We start from the raw sequence: 19,513 nt of genomic DNA, 5'->3' as shown, positions 1-19,513 counted from the left end.
AATCTACTGGAATTTGCGTCTATTTGGCTTATCTGGAAAATAACAATAACAAAAGCCTCTAAAAAATTAGGAAATTTGCTTTAAAAAATTCTTAAAATATTTGGATGCTATTTTCTAAGGCATCCTTAGATGGCCCTTTCACTCTCAGCCTCCTAAGTTTCATCTACAAAATATGTCCCCTACAGCTCAGGCACCCTCAAGGAGCCCTATAGGTTTTGGTAACATAACTCAAGATTCCTACTCTTCTGAATCTTCCCTTAAGAAGAGATTGGATATTCACTCTGTTAGGGATACCCTGGTAATAGTTTTTATTTCAATTTCATGACTGAAGGAGAGTTAGAGCCAGAAATACCAACCCTATAACCAGAGATAGTTTTTGTAGTAAATGTCTAAAGAAGAGATTTTTAGAATTTTCAGAGCAAAAAGGATGAGAAAAAAAAATTATTTCAAACTGGAGAAAGGATGGCCTTTATTGGAAGAGTAGAACTTTATTGCAAGATGTAATTACTAGATTATTCTGGAAATTGTCTAGTATTTCTGATAATATATTTGAACAACTTTCTAAAGACTTTGATAAAATGAAAGGCCTCATTTGTAAAGCTAAACTTTATCAATAAGCCCAAGACCACCATTAATTAATTAATTAATTAATACCATTAATTTTATTCAGATATTCCTCTTTTGTACATAGACTAACAAGGTTATATAGCTACATCTTTTTTCTATAAAAATTGATCTACTAAGGGGTTATATCTATATTATTTTATATCATATTAGAAATCAAAACTGAAAAATTAAAAAATCTATATATTAATTTGTTTTAAATTACTATAGTAAACACATCTTAAAACACAAATAATATATTTTTATTTAACATAACTATAATCTCAAAAAAATAATGAGAAGAGTGGTATTGTTTCACATTTTTGAAAATTTTTAAAACGGTTCAAAAATCTATTTGCTAGAAAGAAATATTTGTTTTTTAAGAGTACATTTCCAATTTTTATTCATAAAATTAATCCAAACAGCAGAAGAGATATACAGAGCCACATATCAATAACAAACCAGGAAGGAAACAAAATATTCCAGAGACATCTTGAACAATTTTAAAAGAATACACACCAGGCTAAAAACCTACAGCTAAACCATGGTTGCCCAACAGGTTACATTTATTCCTGTATGTTCTCAATAAGTTCTTCTTTATATTTGCCTTTCTCTTTTCCAACTTGTCGAGATTTGGCTTTGTTCAAGAATTTTTTTCCGATCTTGGTCCAGTTTTAGCCTGGTGATAACCACCTTGCTGGGGTGAATGCCCATGTGGACAGGTGTGCCGTAGCCTTCTCACGCTGCATCCGCTCCATGTAGATGACATGTTTCTTCCTGTACACCTGCACTACCTTGTCGATTTGCTGTCCTTTGTACTGTCCTCGAACCACCTGGACCGTGTCGTCTTGTGGATGGGCATGGAGCTGACGTTGTACTTATGCTGCAGCTCCTTGGAGAGTGGGGAAGACGTGATCTTGGGGCGCACGTGCAAGGGGGCGTTGAAGTGGCGTTTGCGGTTTTTGCTGCGGTTCGAAGTCACGAAGGGGTTGAACTTCATGGTGACTGTCTGGCTCCGGAAGTGTTCAGAACTAGAAAGAAATATTTAAGCTATTTTTTTTTTGGGGGCGGGAGATTTCTCCATTGTCAAGTTTGAAATATAACTTTGATATCTTTTCATAATAAATTCATCTTAGATATTGCTTTAATAAGGGAGAAGTTCTGTGTTTTCATGGAGAGAAACTTTATGAATGTGTTCAGATTTTTCTTTGAGTTTGAGGTATGCCACAATCTGCATGGCGGAATCAGGATTTGAAGGAGGGGCCGATGCCCAATTGAAAATGCTAGACAAAAATATGAATTATTAAGGGGTGGGGCCAGGTGGAGACTCTTTCTTGAAGAGGCACCCAAGACCAGTCCTGTCTGCTTTTTATTCACTTTGAGTACACATTTTCCCTTTAGCAATGCATACAGGCAGATCAAAGGTAAAGTTTGGTATACAATGTAAAGATTATCAGGTCAGGAAATCACCTTGAGCCATTGCAATCACAGCAGGGCAGTCCTGCTGATATTCAGCCCTGCTGAATATCAAAGTCCATTGGCCTTCCAGTGTCGCTTATGCACTTTTATGCTAATTGCAGTTTGCTTTAGCCTCCAGCAGAGGTCTTTATGTTCATTAAAGAGTCATAATCTTTCTGGTCACATCCTTGAAAGCTTGTTTTACTTGTTTATTTCTTAGAGTGTAAATGAATGGGTTCAACAAAGGGGCTACTGAAGTATTGAGCAGAGCAACTCCCTTATTGAAGGCAATTCCTTCTTTTGCTGAGGGTTTTATGTACATGAAGATGCAGCTGCCATAAGAGAGGGAGATGACAATCATGTGGGAAGAACACGTGGAAAAGGCCTTTTTCCTTTGCTGAGCAGAGGGGATCTTCAGAATGGTCCAGATGATGTTTGTATAGGAGATACTCACCAGCACCAGAGTGACCACCACGGTCACAAATGCTAAAATAAAGTCAACTATCTCCAGGAGTCTTGTGTCTGAGCATGATATTTCTATGAGGGGCCCATAGTCACAATAATAATGATCCAGTATATTGGAGTCACAGAAATCCAGCTGACTGGTTAGGATGATTGGGGATATGATGATCAGGAAACCACCTAGCCAGGAGCAGAGAACCAGTTGGGTGCAAACCCTGCTGCTCATGATGGTTGTGTAATGCAGGGGTTTACATATGGCCACATAGCGGTCATAAGCCATGGCAGTCAAAAGGTAAAACTCTGTGGCCCCGAAGAGTATGGCAAAGAAATACTGAGTGAGGCAACCGGCAAAGCTGATGCTCTTCTTCCCAGTTAAGATGCTGAACAGTAGCCTAGGAGTAAAAGTGGTTGTGAAGGAAATTTCTAAAAAGGAGAAATTCCGGAGGAAGGAATACATGGGAGTCTGGAGGTGGGAGTCCAGTAGTGTGAGGGTGATGATGGTCAGGTTTCCAATAATACTAAACATGTAGGTCAGGAAGAGAAGTATAAAGATGACAAGTTGAATTTCTGGGATGTCTGTTAGTCCCAGAAGAATGAATTCTGTCGGAAAGGTTTGGTTTTTCATCGTTAACTTTTACAGCCTAGGAAGGTACAAGAGAACAAAGTTGGTGTTTACAAGGGAAGAAGTGCGCAGGAGCATTCAGGAGAGGCTAAGGTTTTTTTGTTGAATTGATTCAACACCCTCGCCCCCCACCCCCTGTCAATTTGAGTCAAATGAGATTTTCTATTGGATAGAGGCTGCCTCTTCACAAGACTTTTTGTTGAATTCCCACATAGGAGGATTTTCCTCCATGGCTCCTTTTCAGGCTCTTCATGTACTTTCCTAGCGTATCTTCTAACCCAATGCCTAAGTTATCATTTTCTTCATTTAGTGTCTCTTTGAAAACTGACTTTTGACCTTTTATCTGCTAATTTGGCAGTGGTGTCTCCTTTCCATCACTCTCTTGGTCTTAGTGTGAGAAGAAAAGCTAACTATGTTAGCTCATATTTGAGGGACCTTTAGGAGGGAATAAGCAATACTGTTATAACTGTGTATCCAAAGAGATCCCCAAATTCCCTTAGATTTTTAGAATTTGTGGACCATTGTGACTAATGTCAGTCTCTAAATCTTTGCAGTCAGTGTCTGCTTTCCCTCAGGTCCCAGTTTGCAGATGACATGATACTGTATATAGAAAACCCTAAAGACTCTACCAAAAACAACTAGAATTGACTAATGAATTCAGTAAAGTAGCAGGATACAAAATTAAAATTCAGATGTTAAATAAAGTTAATATTCAGAAATTGGGGGCATTTTATATACCAATAATGAACTATCAAAAAGAGAAACTAAGACAACAATCCCATTTACAATTGCAACAAAAACAATAAGGTACCTAGGGATAAATTGAACCAAAGAGGTAAAAGACCTATACCCTGAAAATTATAGGATACTAAAGAAAGAAATTGAGGAAGATACAAATGAGTGGAAGCATATTCTGTGTTCATGAATAGGAATAATTAACATATTAAATGTACATATTACCCAAAACAATCTATTAATTCAATGCAATTCCTATTAAAATACCAATGGCATATCTCACAGAACTTGAACAAATATCCAAAAATTTATATGGACCCACAAAAGACCCGGAATAGCCTCAGCAATCTTGAGTTAAGAAGAACAAGGTTGGAGGAATCATGCTATCTGACATCCAACTATTCTACAAGGCCATTGTAGTCAAAACAGCATGATACTGGCATAAAAACAGGCATGTAAATCAATGGGACAGAATAGAGAGCTAAAGCCACACCTTTATGGTCAATTAATATTTGACAAAGAGCCCTAGCTGGTTTGGCTCAGTGAATAGAGTGTCGGCCTATGCACCAAAGGGTCCCAGTTTTAAATCTGGTGAAAGGCACATACCTCAGTTGCAGGCTCCTCCCTGGCCCCGCCTGGGTGGGGTCTTGTGCAGGAGGCAACCAATCGATGTGTTTCTCTTACATGATGTTTCTCTCTGTCTTTCCCTCTTTCTTCCACTCTCCCCAAAAATCAATGGAAAAATATCCTTGGGCGAGGATTAACAAAACATAAATAAAGAAATAAAGAAATAAAAAATATTTTTGACAAAGGAAGCAAGAACATACAATGGGGTAAAGACATTCTCTTCAATAAATGGTTTTGGCAAAGTTGGAAAGATACATGCAAAAAAAAAAAAAAAGAATAGAAAAAGAAAGAAAAAAGAAACTAGATCACCAACTTACACCATACACAAGAATAAACTCAAAAGGGATTTAAAGACTTAAATGTAAATCATGAAACCCTAGCAGAAAACAGAGGCAGCAAAATATTGGACATTTTTCATAGCGATATTTTTTAATATGTTTCATGGGCAAGGGAAACAAAATAAAAATTAAACAAATGGGACTACATCAAACTAAAATGCTTTTACACAACAAAGGAAATCATCAGCAAAATGAAAGACAACCCAATGAATAGGAGTACACATTCATCAATGACACATCTGATAAAGGGTTAATTTCCAAAATTTATAAAGAACTTATATAACTCAACACCAAGAAAACAAACAACCCAATGAAAAAATGGGCAAAGGACTTGAATGGACACTTCTTCAAAGAGGACGTACAGATGGCCAGTAGACATATGAAAAGATGCTCAAGGTCACTAATCATCAGAGAAATGCAAATTAAAATCACAATGAGATTTTACCTCATAGCTGTCAGAATGGCTATCCTCTCTAATAAAATGGTAATATGCAAATTAACCATCACTCCGCTACATAAGCCACGCTCACCAGCCAAGCCTCGCCCACCAGCCAATCAGGGCGAGTATGCAAATTAACCACAATCCAAGATGGCTACAGCCACAGAGAGCAAGGTTTCCCAGGTAACAGAGCAAGCCAAGCTTTCCATAGCCGTTGCAGGCATAAGCCTCCACTCAAGCTACAAAGTTTCAATTATAGAAGGTAAACAAATTCAAACAAATGGCGGCAGAATGGAGCTTGAGAGAGCAGGCCAGGGTTGCTGGCGGCAACAGGGGAAGCAAAGCTTTAAAGCACACCCTGGCCGGGCCCACCCGCTTAAGGCTACAAAGTTTCAATTGTAGAAGGTGAATTAACTGCCACAGTAATGGCTGCCGGAGCCCCAGGCTTGGCTCCGCTCCAGGCTACAAAGTTTCAATTGTAGAAGGAAAATAAATTCCAGATACCAGGGCCTCCCCTTGGGTTGCCAGGGGGTGTGGCCGGCCTGCAAACCACCACAGGCCCCTCACTCAGGCCGCCCCACACCCCAAGGGAACCCCACCCTTATCTGTGACACCCTTCAGGGCAAACCAGCTGACCCCCACCCGTGCATCAGGCCTCTATCTTATCTAATAAAGGAGTAATATACAGATTGATCATCACTGCAACACACAATATAGCTGCCCCCATGTGGTCAAAGATCCTGCCCCCATGTGGACACAAGATGGCCACCACAAGATGGCCAGCAGGAGAGGGCAGTTGGGAGGCACCCGGCCTGCAAGGGAGGGCAGTTGTGAGGGACCAGGCCTGCAAGGGAGGGCAGTTGAGAGGGACCAGGCTTGCACGGGAGGGCAGTTGGAGGTGATCAACCCTGCAGGAGAGGGCAGTTAGGGGTGACCAGGCTGGCAGAGGAGGGAAGTTGGGGGCAAACAGGCTGGCAGGGGAGCAGTTAACCATCAACCAGGCTGGCAGCAGAGTGGTTAGGGGGTGATCAGGCTGGCAGGCAGAAGCGGTTAGGGGCAATCAGGAAGGCAGGCAGGCAAGCAGTTGGGAGTCAGCAGTCCTGGATTGTGAGAGGGATGTCCGACTGCCCGTTTAGGCCCGATCCGACCAGGAACGGGCCTAAACGGGCAGTCGGACATCCCTCCAGGAGTCCCAGATTGGAGAGGGTACAGGCTGGGCTAAGGGACAACCCCCCGCCATGCACGAATTTCGTGCACCGGGCTTCTAGTAACTAATAAATCAACAAACAAGTGTCGGCAAGGATGTGGAGCAAGGGGAACCCTTGTGCACTGTTGGTGGGATTGCAGATTGGTGCAGCTACGTGGAAAACAGTATGGAGTTTCCTCAAAAAATTAAAAATGGAACTGCCTGATGACCTAGTGATTCCACTTCTTGGCATATATCAGAAGAAACCCAAAACAAGAATTCAAAAGAATATATGCACCCCTTTGTTCCTTGCAGCATTATTTACAATAGCCAGGATTTGGAAGCAGCCCAAGGTCCCATCCATAGATGAGTGGATAAAAAAGGCTGTGGTACATCTACACAATGGAATGCTGTGTGGCTGTAAAAAAGAAGGGACTCTTACCTTTTGGGACAGAATGGATGGACCTGGAGAATATTATGTTAAGTGGAATAAGCCAGTCAGACCGCATGATTTTACTTATATGTGGAATCTAATGAACAAGATAAACTAACAAAATAGAAACAGACTTACAGATAATGAGAACAGACTGACAGCTGTCAGAGGTGAGGAGGGTGAAAAATGTGAAGGTATTAAGAATAAAAAAACACACATAGACGTGGACAATAGTATGGTGATTGCCATGGGGAAAGGACGTGGAGGGAGGTGGAAGAGGGCCAAGGGAGGATAATGGTGGTGATACTTGGGGTGGTTAGCACATGGTACAGTGTGCAGATGATGTGCTATCGAGTTGCACACTTGAAACCTGTATGTTTCATTAGCAAATGTCACTCCAACAAATTCAGTAATTTTTTTTAAAACAGTTGCAAGTATCATTTGGGAGTTTCTTCTTTTTTTTAACATATATTTTTATTGATTTCAGAGAGGAAGGGAGAGGGAGAGATAGAAACATCAATATCGAGAGGGAATCATTGATAGGCTGCCTCCTGCACACCCCTTATTGGGGACTGAATCTTCAACCCAGGCATGTGCCCTTGATCAAAATCGAATCTGGGACCTTTTAGTCTACAGGCCGAAGCTCTATCCACTGAGCTAAACCGGCTAGAACTGGGAGTTTTAATGAAGAATATAAATGACTAGGGGGCTATTTATACCATACTTATAGAATTCAAGTAATTATTATTTTTTTATAGCTGAGGAATAGGGTTCTTAATATTTACATAGCTATTGTAAAATTTAATTTAAATTTCACTTTTATTTATTCTTCTCCATGGTTCTCAAATTCTCAAAACTATTCTCAGCAGATAACTCACCTACATTTTATTGATAATTAGTAAATTTTTCTCTGGCATGATCCTCCTCATTTCTTCTTTCAAGACAGTTCTGTCCTACACTCATCTTTTCATACTCTGTTCAAAAGAGTTGATTACCCCTTTTGTGTCAAAGGTTAGTTCCTCTCTGACTCTTGAAAATAGAAACTAGTAAACATATTACCATCTTCTAAATCAAAAGGCATTTAATGTACATTGATTTATTTGGTTACAATTATAATAACAATAAATAATTATCATTAATTTAGAACTTACTATGTGCCAAGTCTTGTCATTATTTTATTTGATTCCCATAATAATCCTTTGATATAGGTATTATTACTATCCCCATCGTGCAGAAGGGGAAACTGAGCTTTGGAGCAGTTGGTAAATTGTTCCAACTTCCACAGCTAGTGTACTGTGGAGTCTGACCCAGTGCCACCTGATTCCTTAGCCTGCACACTTGACTCCCAGGTTGTGCTGATTTCCCATCCTCACACTGGGGTAGAGCGATTATGATCATTATCTCAACCTTACCGATGAGATAATGTGGATTAATTACACTGTAAGGACAATAATGGTAATGATGGTGAAACTGAGGCTGGGAAAGTTTAAGTGCTTTGACCAAGAACACACAGCTAGCACATTCTTACGAATCTAAGACACATGAGGACCAAACTTGTTTCTTTATTTCTTAACAAATTTATTAAATGGTGATTGCATATTGAAAAATATTTGGCATATTTATATGTTGCCTCTACGTTATCTTTGATTTTTTTCTTCTAATATCTTCTTCTGTTTTTTTTCTAATATCTTCTTAATTTCTGGTTTTAACTAATGGGTCCTTCATAATTTTTCCTCCTTTCTTCAAATTCTAAAGATGCATGTCTCACTCTTCTTTCTTCTAAACACACATTTTCCAGAAGTTGCTCTTGCTTGCTCTAGTTTCCAAGTGAGTGAAACGTTCCTGTCCTGTAGCTATCTCATGCTGACTCTCAAATAAATATTTCAAGGCTTGAATTCTTATTTCATTTTCAGCCTCATATTTTTAACTCTCATTTTCTTTTGTATGTTTTCCTCTCAAATTAACCTTAATATGTTAACAATGGTATATTTTATGATCCCATTTTGTTAAAAAGATATATATGCAGCCATGCTGTGGTGACTCAGTGGTTGAGCATCAATCTATGAACCAGGAGGTCACGGTTTGATTCCAGGTCAGGGCATATGCCGGGGTTGCAGGCTCGATCCCCAGTAGGGGACATGTAGGAGGCAGCTGATCAATTATTCTCTTCATTGATCTTTCTATATCTCTCTCCCTCTCCCTTCCTCTCTGAAATCAATCAAAGATATATTAATAAAAGACATACATGTATATAAACATCTTTTATATGATATAAAACTATATTTTTATGTATATTGTCACATATGTCTGAAAAAAATAAACAGTATTACCCCAATGAAGTTAAATGAGGAAGTGGGCGACATACAGGGAGCTGTCCCTTTTTGCTTTATACTTTCATATCTTCATACCTGCCTATATTGTATGAAGGTTATAAAACAAATATAAGTTCATTTTAAATAAAAAAGTCACAGTTATAAGATTTTATATCCTACAATCATGGACAAATAACACTTATATAACTATAAGCTGAGAATATACTTACACTTGACTTCAGGGCAGTGATGTGGGATTTTACCCATACATGTCGTGGGATGAATCACAAGTTCGAAGTAAGAGGTGAATGAAAGGTGGCATAAAACTGAACTTGTTTGCTTTCCCACCAGTACTTATTGACCTAATTATTCACAAAAACTTACAAGCTTATGAAAATTCAGTAGAAAGAATCCCACTGATCCTGCCATATATGAGCTTATCTGTCACTTGCTACTTCTTATTTCCACATTAATTTAAAATGCACCCTGTTATATATAATTTTATTAACCAATGTCACCTTAATAAATTTGATTAAAAAATAAAAAAAATAAATTGTACCCTGGCCAGTAAAGTAATCCTTTGAGATGTGACTTATTTAAGTTAAGCATACTTATAGTAGTGATAATAAGAGCATCCTCACTTCAAAGTCTTATTTCCTCTGTTCTGACTTGTTTGAGCCGGGATATATGCTGCTTCTGATTTTATACGAGGCTGAAACATATTTAAAATGTTTGTATGTAGGGAGACCTGAAGATAATTAGCTAAGGAAAGAAATGAAAGGTCCCAGGAGGCCCAAATTGAGAGTATGCTAATGAACCCTATTTGTTGAGAACTCTGGAATTGAACCTTTAATAGGAGATTGGGGAAGAACTCCAAAGAGATGCCAAGGAATTTAAGAGGAGAACATCAGGATAGGAAGAAAGCTTTGTGGAAACTGCCGTAATGATAATGACCAAAAATAACCACAGGAAGTAGAAAAACACATTCATTTTGAGCAGTTTACTTCATGCTGGGCATAATGCCAAACAACATATCTTTATTATATTTAAGTACAATGCTGGATAATATTTAAAAAGTCACAGAACAATGCTAGATAAGAAATGAAAAAGTCACAGTTATAGGATTTTATGTTCTATAATCACAGACAAGTAACACTGAATAAACTATACATTTATTATTTGTTACCGTTCATAACACCCATATACTCCTCAAGAGCAAGATAGTAGCAGTTAGAGCATTTGTCTTCTGTTGCTGTGGATGATGTTATATTGGTCAAGTAACATGAGATACAAGGAGGGTTTAGCATTTTCTCCATGAGTGCCTTTTCCTTCCCATTAGTCTTTGGTGTCCTGGTAAGTGTTCTCTGATGGAAGACTGGAACTCTGTGTCCTTCCTCTATCTCCTCTACAAGGCTGGAAAACCCTTTTCCCTGTTCACCGCCACTCCCACGCAAACCTTTTCAAATCCACACAGTGTCAACCTCTACATCTTTACATGGAAATGGTAATTGTCATGTGGCTCTTCAAGAGCTTTCAAATAAGAAGCTCCTTGACAGAAGAATTTTCAGATTGCATGAAGTAGAGGAATATGATCTTAGAGGGATCAGCGATTGACTTCAACCAAGACCCTACGTGATATGACATTAATTTTCTTTTTCTTTTTTGACTTAGAGCTTTATTTTAAAAAAATAAAAATTTATTGTTCAGATTATTACAGTTGTTCCTCTTCCCCCCCCCCATAGCTCCCCTCCTACCAGTTTCCACCCCACCCTCTGCCCTTACCCCCTCCCCCACTGTCCTCATCCATAGGTGTATGATTTTTGTCCAGTCTCTTCCTGCCCCCCCGACACCATTTCCCCCCCAAGGATTGTCAGTCCACTCCCTTTCTATGCCACTGATTCTATTATATTCACCAGTTTATTCTGTTCATCAGATTTTTTATTCACTTGATTTTTAGGTTCACTTGTTGATAGATATGTATTAGTTGTTCATAATTTTTTATCTTTACCTTTTTCTTCTTCTTCCTCTTCTTAAAGAATATCGTTCAGCATTTCATATAATACTGGTTTGGTGGTGATGAACTCCTTTAGCTTTTTCTTACCTGTGAAGCTCTTTATCTGACCTTCAATTCTGAATGATAGCTTTGCTGGGTAGAGTAATCTTGGTTGTAGTTTCTTGCTGTTCATCACTTTGAATATTTCTTGCCACTCCCTTCTGGCCTGGGTAGTTTCTGTTGAGAAATCAGCTGACAATCATATGGGTACTCCCTTGTAGGTAACTAACTGTTTTTCTCTCACTGCTTTCAAGATTCTCTCTTTGTCTTTTGCCCTTGGCATTTTAATTATGTTGTGCCTTGGTGTGGTCCTCTTTGGATTCCTTTTGTTTGGGGTTCTCTGCACTTCCTGGACTTGTAAGTGTATTTCTTTCACCAGGTGGGTAAAGTTTTCTGCCATTATTTCTTCAAATAGGTTTTTAAGATCTTGCTCTCTCCCTTCGTCTGACACCCCCATAATTCAGATGTTGGTACGCTTGAAGTTGTCCCATAGGCTCCTTACACTATCTTCAAATTTTTGGATTCTTTTTTCTTTTCCAGTTGAGTGTTTTTTGCTTCTTGTATTTCAAATCTTTGACTTGATTCTTGCGATCCTCTAGTCTGCTGTTAGATCTCTTATATTATTCTTTATTTCAGTCAGTGTATGCTTAATTTCCAGTTGGTCTTTTTTCATATCCTCGAGGGTCTCACTAAATTTATCGCCTTTTTCTAGAAAATTCTTGAAAAACCTTATAACCGTGGTTTTGAACCCTATATCCAGTCGTTTTGCTTTCTTCCATTTCTTTCATTTGTGACCTGTTTCTTTGTCTCTGCATTTTGGCTGCTTCCCTGAGTTGACATAGTGGCTTTGTGTGCTAGGTGTCTTATAGGGCCCAGTGGCTCAGCCTCTCCAATTACCTGAGGTGGATACTCTTGGTGCACCCTTTGTGGGCTGTGTGCACAGTCTTGTTGTAGTTAAGCCTTGATTGTTGTTGGTATCACTGGGAGGAATTGACCTCCAGGCCAATTGGCTGTGAGGATCAGCTGTGTCTACAATGGGAGAACTTCTGTGCTGTAGATATCCTTATGAGAATGGACTTGCAAAAGCTTCTGTGCTTAACTTGGATGGGGTGGAGTTTCAGGGCGAGCAGACAGCATTGGTTTCCCTTCAGGCCTGCCCTAATAGGCCCCTGTGTCTCAGTGTCCTGTGGTAATCGCTGCAAGCACATCTGAGAGAAAGCCGCCTTCGAGATCTGCCCATTGCCAGACAGTCCAGTTTCTCCCCGAACTGGTTTGGGTCCCCAGAGTCTCGCCTGGAATTGGAGTTCAGTGCAGTCGGGAGCTTTTGTCTCCCTCCCGCTTGAGAAAGCCAGCCTTGTACTCAGTTTCTCACTCTCTCTTCGCGCGCCTTGGTACCTCTGCCTTCCGCAGTTCCTCTGAGTCTCATTGTGCTTTTCTCTTTTTTCTTGTTGTAGAAGTTCCCCTCAGCCAGTCTTCCTGTGGTTCTGGATGATGTCTGTTTTGTCTTTTAGTTGTAGTTTTGAAGTTGTTGTGCAAGGCAGCAAGTTCTGGTGTTTACCTATGTCGCCATCTTGGTTTCTCCTATTTCTTTTTTTTAAATATTTATTTTAATTTTTTTTGACAGTTTACAGACATTTTATTTTATTTTTATATATTTATTTTTTTATTGTTTAAAGTATTACATATAGCAGTACATATATCTCCTTTTTCCCCCCATTGATCTTCCCCCAGCCTCCCCTCCCCCCTGTCGTATGCCCTCATCCTACCCCCACCCCCCTGTCTTGTGTCCATTGGTTGTGCTTATATGCATGCATACAAGTCCTTTGGTTGATCTCTTTGCCCCTCTCCCCAACACTCCCAAGCCATCCTGCTATAATTTGACAGTCTGTTCAATGCTTTACTGCCTCTGTATCTATCTTTCTGTTCATCAGGTTATAATGTTCTTTATTTTCCATAAATGAGTGAGAGCATGTGTATTTTACTTTCATTGCCTGGCTTATTTCACTTAACATAATGCTCTCCAGTGCATCCATGCTGCTGCAAATGGTAAGAAATCCTTCTTTTTTAAAGCAGAATAGTATTCTATTGTGTAGATGTACTATAGTTTTCTAATCCACTAATCTGCTGAGGGGCATTTAGGCTGTTTCCAAATCTTAGCTGTGGAAGAATGTATATTCTGTAGCTTTGGGGTGAAATGTTCTGAAGATGTCAATTAATTCCATCTGGTCTAGTGAGTCATTTAGGATTGTTGTTTCTTTGCTGATTTTTTGTTTACAGCTGTGGTCGGCAAACTGCGGCTCGCGAGCCACATGCCGCTCTTTGGCCCCTTGAGTGTGGCTCTTCCACCAAATACCACAGCCTGGGCAAGTCTCTTTTGAAGTGGTATTAGAAGAAGTTTAAATTTAAAAAATTTGCCTCTCAAAAGAAATTTCAATCATTGTACTGTTGATATCTGGTTCTGTTGACTAATGAGTTTGCCAACCACTGGTTTAGAGGATTTGTCCAATGGTGATAGTGGGGTATTAAAGTCTCCTACTATGATTATACTTCTGTTAATATCCCCCTTGATATCCTCCAGGAGTTTTTTTTTAGGTATTTGGGTGCTCCTGTATTGGGTGCATATATGCTTACCAGAGTTATTTCTTCTTGTTGAATTGCTCCCTTTAGTATAATGAAATGGCCTTCCTTATCTTTTTTTATGTCCTTCACTTTGAGATCTAATTTGTCAGATATAAGTACCCCATTTTTTTTTTTCATTTCCATTCGCCTGAAAACCCTTTTTCCATCCCTTCACCCTCAGTCCGTGTGCGTCTTTTTTTTCTGAGGTGGGTTTCTTTTTTTTTTTTTTTTCAATTTTTTTATTAAGGTATTATATGTGTACATATCTTACCATTGCCCTCCCCACACCCCACTCCCATATATGCCCCCACCCCCCAGAGTTTTGCATCCATTGGTTATGCTTATATGCATGCATACAAGTCCTTTGATTGATCTCTTATCTCCCCCATGAGGTGGGTTTCTTGAAGAGAGCAGATATCTGGGTCATGTTTTCTTATCCAATCCAGTACCCTATGTCTTTTGATTGGGGCATTTAATCCATTTACATTTAAAGTTATTATTGATAGGTGCTTGTTTGTCACCATTTTTATTCTTTACCCCTGTGTTCCTTTTTCGCTTTCTCTCTCTTTCTTTCTTTCTTTCTTTCCTTCTTTCTCTTTCTTTCTTTCTTTCTTTCTTTCTTTCTTTCTTTCTTTCTTTCTTTCTTTCTTTCTTTCTTTCTTTCTTTCTTCTTTCTTTCTTTCTTTCTTTCTTTCTTTCTTTCTTTCTTTCTTTCTTTCTTTCTTTCTTTCTTTCCTTCTTTCTCTTTCCTTCTTTCTTTCTTTCTTTCTTTCTTTCTTTCTTTCTTTCTTTCTTTCTTTCTTTCTTTCTTTCTTTCTTTCTTTTCTTTTCTTTTTTTTTTTTTACAGCAGACCCTTTAGCATTTCTTGCATTGCTGGTTTGGTGGTAATAAACTCCCTTAGTCCTTTTTTGTCTGTGAAGCTCCTGATTTCACATTCAATTTTGATTGATAGCCTTGCTGGGTACAGTATTCTTGGATCCAGTCCATTGTTTTGCATGACTCTGTATATTTCATTCCATCCCCTGCTGTCCTGATGTGTTTCTGTTGAGAAATCAGTCTCTAGTCTGATGGGGGAATTTTTGTAGGTAACATTCTGTCTCTCTCTGGCTGCTTTTAAGAATCTTACTTTGTCGTTGGTGTTTGCAATCTTACATAATAAAAAGGTAATATTTAAATTACCATCACTCCGCTACGCCCATGATTGGGCCAGCGGGTGACACAGGGGCGGGACTCGCGGTGGCTGGGGTGGTGATTGGGCCGGCAGGACGCTGAGCTCACGTTGCCAGCGGCGACGCAAGCTCAGCGTCTGCGCCATGGCTGTGCTGCGGCACAGACAGGCCTCTGGGGCAGCGAGCCGAGCCGGCGTTTTGGAGGTTTGGAGGCGGTGGGCGGTGGGCGGGCGGTGTGGCTCCCCGGGGAGGAGTCTGGCGGCAGTTGGGCCACAGGAGCACGTGGCGGCGGCCCCAGCCTTCCTGGGCGGGAGGCAAAGGCAAGACTCTGGCCTGGGCTCCGGCCGCAGGAGGACCACGCCCCCGCCCCGCCTCGCCCTAGGGGCCCAGGGACTTTGGAGCTGCCGACCAGCGGACAGACAGCTTACACGTGCATGATTAAATCATGCACTGGGCTTCTAGTTTATTTATAATGTGCCTTGGTGTCAGTCTTTTGGGGTTCATTTTGTTTGAGATTCTGTGAGCTTCTTGGATTTGTGTGGATTTTTTCTTCCCTATATCAGGAAAGTTTTCTGTCATTATTTCTTCAAACAGGTTTTCTATTCCTTGCTCAGTTTTCTCTCCTTCTGGCACTCCTATTATGCGGATGTTGTTTTGTTTTGTGTTGTCCCAAAGTTCCCTTAGTCTCTCCTCATGCTTTTTAATTTTTTTTTTCTAGAAGCTTCTCTACTTGGGTATTTTTTCCTACCTTGTCTTCTAGCTCACTGATTTGGTCCTCTGCTTCTTCTAGTCTACTGTTGATGCTTTCTATTGAGTTCTTTACAGCAGCAATGTCATTTTTCATTTCTTCTTGGTTCTTCTTCATTTCCTCTTGGTTCTTACACATATTTTTGAATTTGTCTTCCATTCTTTCATCCACCTTATGACCATTTCTCTGAATTCTTTCTCTGACAGGTTGCTTGCCTCCATTTTGTTTACTTCTTTTTCTGGTGATGCCTGCTTTTCTTTCATATGTGTGCTCTTTCTTTGTCTCCCCAATATCTCTCTTCTTTGGATGTCTGTTTATGTAGTTCTCTCTGCCCTCAGCCTTTTAGGACCACAGGTGCTTCATACATAGAGAAATGTTGTCTTCTCTATTTTAGGTGCTGGGGTCCCCTGCTGTTTCTGCTCTTCTTGCTGCCACTGCCGCTACCACGGCATGATTGCCTTGGAGTGACCTGGGTGGCCAGAAAGTTCCTGGGACCCAGGCTGTGGGCGCGATTGTTCTGGAGTTTCTGTGTGAAGAGCAGATGTGGTGAATTCTCGAAACCTTGCCTGATGTTCTCAAAGAGAATCTCAATTATTTCTAACTTCTATGTCTGCCCTAAACATTTTACCCAGGTAGTAAGATTTGCTCTAAGAATTTTGAAGCACAATCTTATTCGTTTGATACAGTTTTCTTGTAAGAAAGGCTCTCTGCTTACTTTTTCACCTTTCTCAATGTGTTCTGGGTCTGAGGAGGGTTCTATCTCTTCACAGGGCATGCCAGAATAGGAAGCAGAATATTGTGTTCTGGTTATATACATGAACTCTGGATCCAGGTGACCTGGGTTCAAACCTCAGCTTTTCTGTCTATTAGTTGTGTATCTTAGGCTCTATGTCTCAATTTGCTTATTTGCAATAGTACAATGATAATGGTAGCATGTTATTATTAACTAGGGGCCCAGTGCATGAATTTGTGCACGGTTGGGGTCCAGCCAGCCCATCCTGATCAGGGGGAGGGAGGGAGGGCTTATCAGGGGTGGGGCCAGCTGGGGGGAAGGGCTGCAGACAGTTGGCCTGCCTGCCCCACCCCCTAGTCGAACTCCTGGTCAAAGGGGACAATTTGCATATTACCCTTTTATTATATAGGACTAGAGGCCCAGTCCATGAATGAATGTACAGGTGGGGTCCCTCAGCCTTGGCCTGCAGGATCGGGACAAAAGTGACTCTATAACATCCCCCTATGGGTCCTAGATTGCGAGAGTGTGCAGGCTGGGCCAAGGGATCCCACAGCTGCATGATCGGGGCCAGTTGGGGAGGGAGTGTGGGAGGGGTCCAGGGTGTGTCTGGCCCATCCCACTCAGTCCCAATCGGCTGGACCCCAGCAGCAAGCTAACCTTCTGGTCAGAGCGTCTCCTCCCTGGTAGTCAACACGCTTCATAGCGACTATTAAAGCGGTCAACCGAACGTTCGACCAATTCGTTGGACACTTAGCATATTAAGCTTTTATATATATAGATGTTGATGATAATAATAATATGCAATATCTAGAGTTTCTAATAGATTCTAAATTCACCACACACATTACTTAGAGCAATGCCTGGCACATAGTAAATACTCTAAGTGTTTTTATTTTTTCACTTGACCACAGGAATCTCCCTTCTGTATTGAAAGGACACATAATCTGTGTCATTCACATGGCACTTAAATATATGGTGCCCTGTGCAATTTCTTGTAATGTTAACTTTCATGGTTGTATATTTTATATATTGCATTGTTGCCCTAGGCAGATCAACTTTGTTGAATTTTCTGTACTGCATAGCAAAATGCTAAACATATATTCAAATACTTGTTAAATTATGAACAAATGGTATTGAAGGACAGAAAATTTCTAGGGCTTTTTATTTTCCTAGGAGAACTGATTACCTCAGCAAGAACCACATTAGCATTTTGGAGGTTTTTAAAGATCCAAAGTAACAAACTTTGTCTCTCTCCTTAGATCTGGCCACTTTGGGATCAATTATGCTGACAAAAAATGCATTCCCTAGGGGTCCTGGTTCTGAGGAACCGATAAAGACCTTTTGTTGTCTTAAAGAATAAAAATTAAATAGTTGCTTAGCAGAAGTCAGCCAGTAGAGACTGGTGAGGAAGGTACAATGGGAGCATCAAACAGGTCACCAGCAGATTAAGGAGAAGAATGAGAGATGGACTAATGAGGTTGAAGGGCATCCTCGCATTGAGTGGCCTGCAAAAGAGATCTTTAAATTTTCTTTCAAATCCATCATTTAAGTAGCCATAGATTTTCTCAGCATAAAGAAAATAGTTGTCATTTATCTTGAGGATTGTATTTATTTTTAATAGACTTTATTTTCTTTAGAACGGTTTAGGTTTACAGAACAATTGTGAAGATAGTATAGATTGTTCCTGTATATCATATGCTAAGCTTCCTGTTTTAATATATTACACTAGAGGCCCGGTGCACGAAATTCGTGCACGGAGGGGGGTTGTCCCTCAGCCCAGCCTGTACCCTCTCCAATATGGGACCCACCGGGATCGGGCCTAGATGGGCAGTCGGACATCCCTCTCACAATCCAGGACTGCTGGCTCCCAACTGCTTGCCTGCCTGCCTTCCTGATTGCCCCTAACCGCTTCTGCCTGCCAGCCTGATCACCCCCTAACCACTCCCCTGCCAGCCTGTTTGCCCCCAACTTCCCTCCTCTGCCGCCCTGGTCACCCCTAACTGCCCTCTCCTGCAGGGTTGATCACCTCCAACTGCCCTCCCTTGCAGGCCTGGTCCTTCTCAACTGCCCTCCCTTGCAGGCCGGGTGCCTCCCAACTGCCCTCCTCTGCTGGCCATCTTGTGGTGGCCATCTTGTGTCCACATGGGGGCAGGATCTTTGACCACATGGGGGCAGCTATTTTGTGTGTTGCAGTGATGATCAATCTGCATATTACTCTTTTATTAGATAGGATAGAGGCCTGGTACAGGGGTGGGGGCCAGCTGGTTTGCCCTGAAGGGTGTCCCGGATCAGGTGGGGGTACCCTTGGGGCGTGAGGTGGCCTGAGCGAGGGGCCTGTGGTGGTTTGCAGGCCGGCCTCGCCCCCTGGCAACCCAAGCAGAGGCTCTGGTATCTGGAATTTATTTTCCTTCTACAATTGAAACTTTGTAGCCTGGAGCGGAGCCAAGCCTGGGGCTCCCTCGGAGGCTGGCAGTCATTTCTGTTGGGGTTATAATTGAAACTTTGTTGCCTTAAGCGGGTGGGCCCGGCCAGGGTGTGCGGATAGCTTTGCTTCCCCTGTTGCCGGCAGCCCTGGCCTGCTCTCTCAAGCTCCATTCTGTCGCCATTTGTTTGAATTTGTTTACCTTCTATAATTGAAACTTTGTAGCTTGAGTGGAGGCTGAGGCCTGGCAAGGGCAGGCGGAAAGCTTGGCTTGCTCTGTTACCTAGGAAACCTTGCTCTCTGTGGCTGTAGCCATCTTGGTTTGGGTTAATTTGCATGCTCGCTCTGATTGGATGTGGCTTGTGGGCATGGCTTGTGGGTGTGTCGGAGGTATGGTCAATTTGCATATTTGTCTATTATTAGATAGGATTAGTAGGATGTATTTGTTGTAATTAATAAACCAAAACCAAATCATTATTTTTCATTCTTTTATTTTTTAAATTGAATTAAATTCCCCCATCACCATTTATCTCACCTATACCCTCTTCCACCT

General features: G+C 41.0%; 1 protein-coding gene and 1 pseudogene across 2 annotated transcripts; both read right to left on the bottom strand.

Moving 5' to 3' along the window:
* Positions 1-1,169: 1,169 nt before the first annotated feature.
* On the bottom strand, positions 1,170-1,609 carry LOC307101872 (ribosomal protein uL24-like; annotated as a pseudogene). Its single transcript has one exon. The product of its transcript is annotated as a ribosomal protein uL24-like (transcript).
* Positions 1,610-2,218: 609 nt separating this feature from the next.
* On the bottom strand, positions 2,219-3,148 carry LOC307101870 (olfactory receptor 6C4-like; the record flags this gene model as incomplete). Its single annotated transcript, XM_079775350.1, has 1 exon — positions 2,219-3,148. The coding sequence occupies one exon, from the start codon at positions 3,146-3,148 to the stop codon at positions 2,219-2,221; it is 930 nt and encodes a 309-aa protein (XP_079631476.1).
* Between the last annotated feature and the right edge of the window lie 16,365 nt (positions 3,149-19,513).

This window comes from Cnephaeus nilssonii (assembly GCF_951640355.1).
Source record: "Cnephaeus nilssonii genome assembly, chromosome: 6".
In the NCBI taxonomy this organism is placed as follows: domain Eukaryota; kingdom Metazoa; phylum Chordata; class Mammalia; order Chiroptera; family Vespertilionidae; genus Cnephaeus; species Cnephaeus nilssonii.
This window is presented reverse-complemented; position numbering and strand designations above follow the sequence as displayed.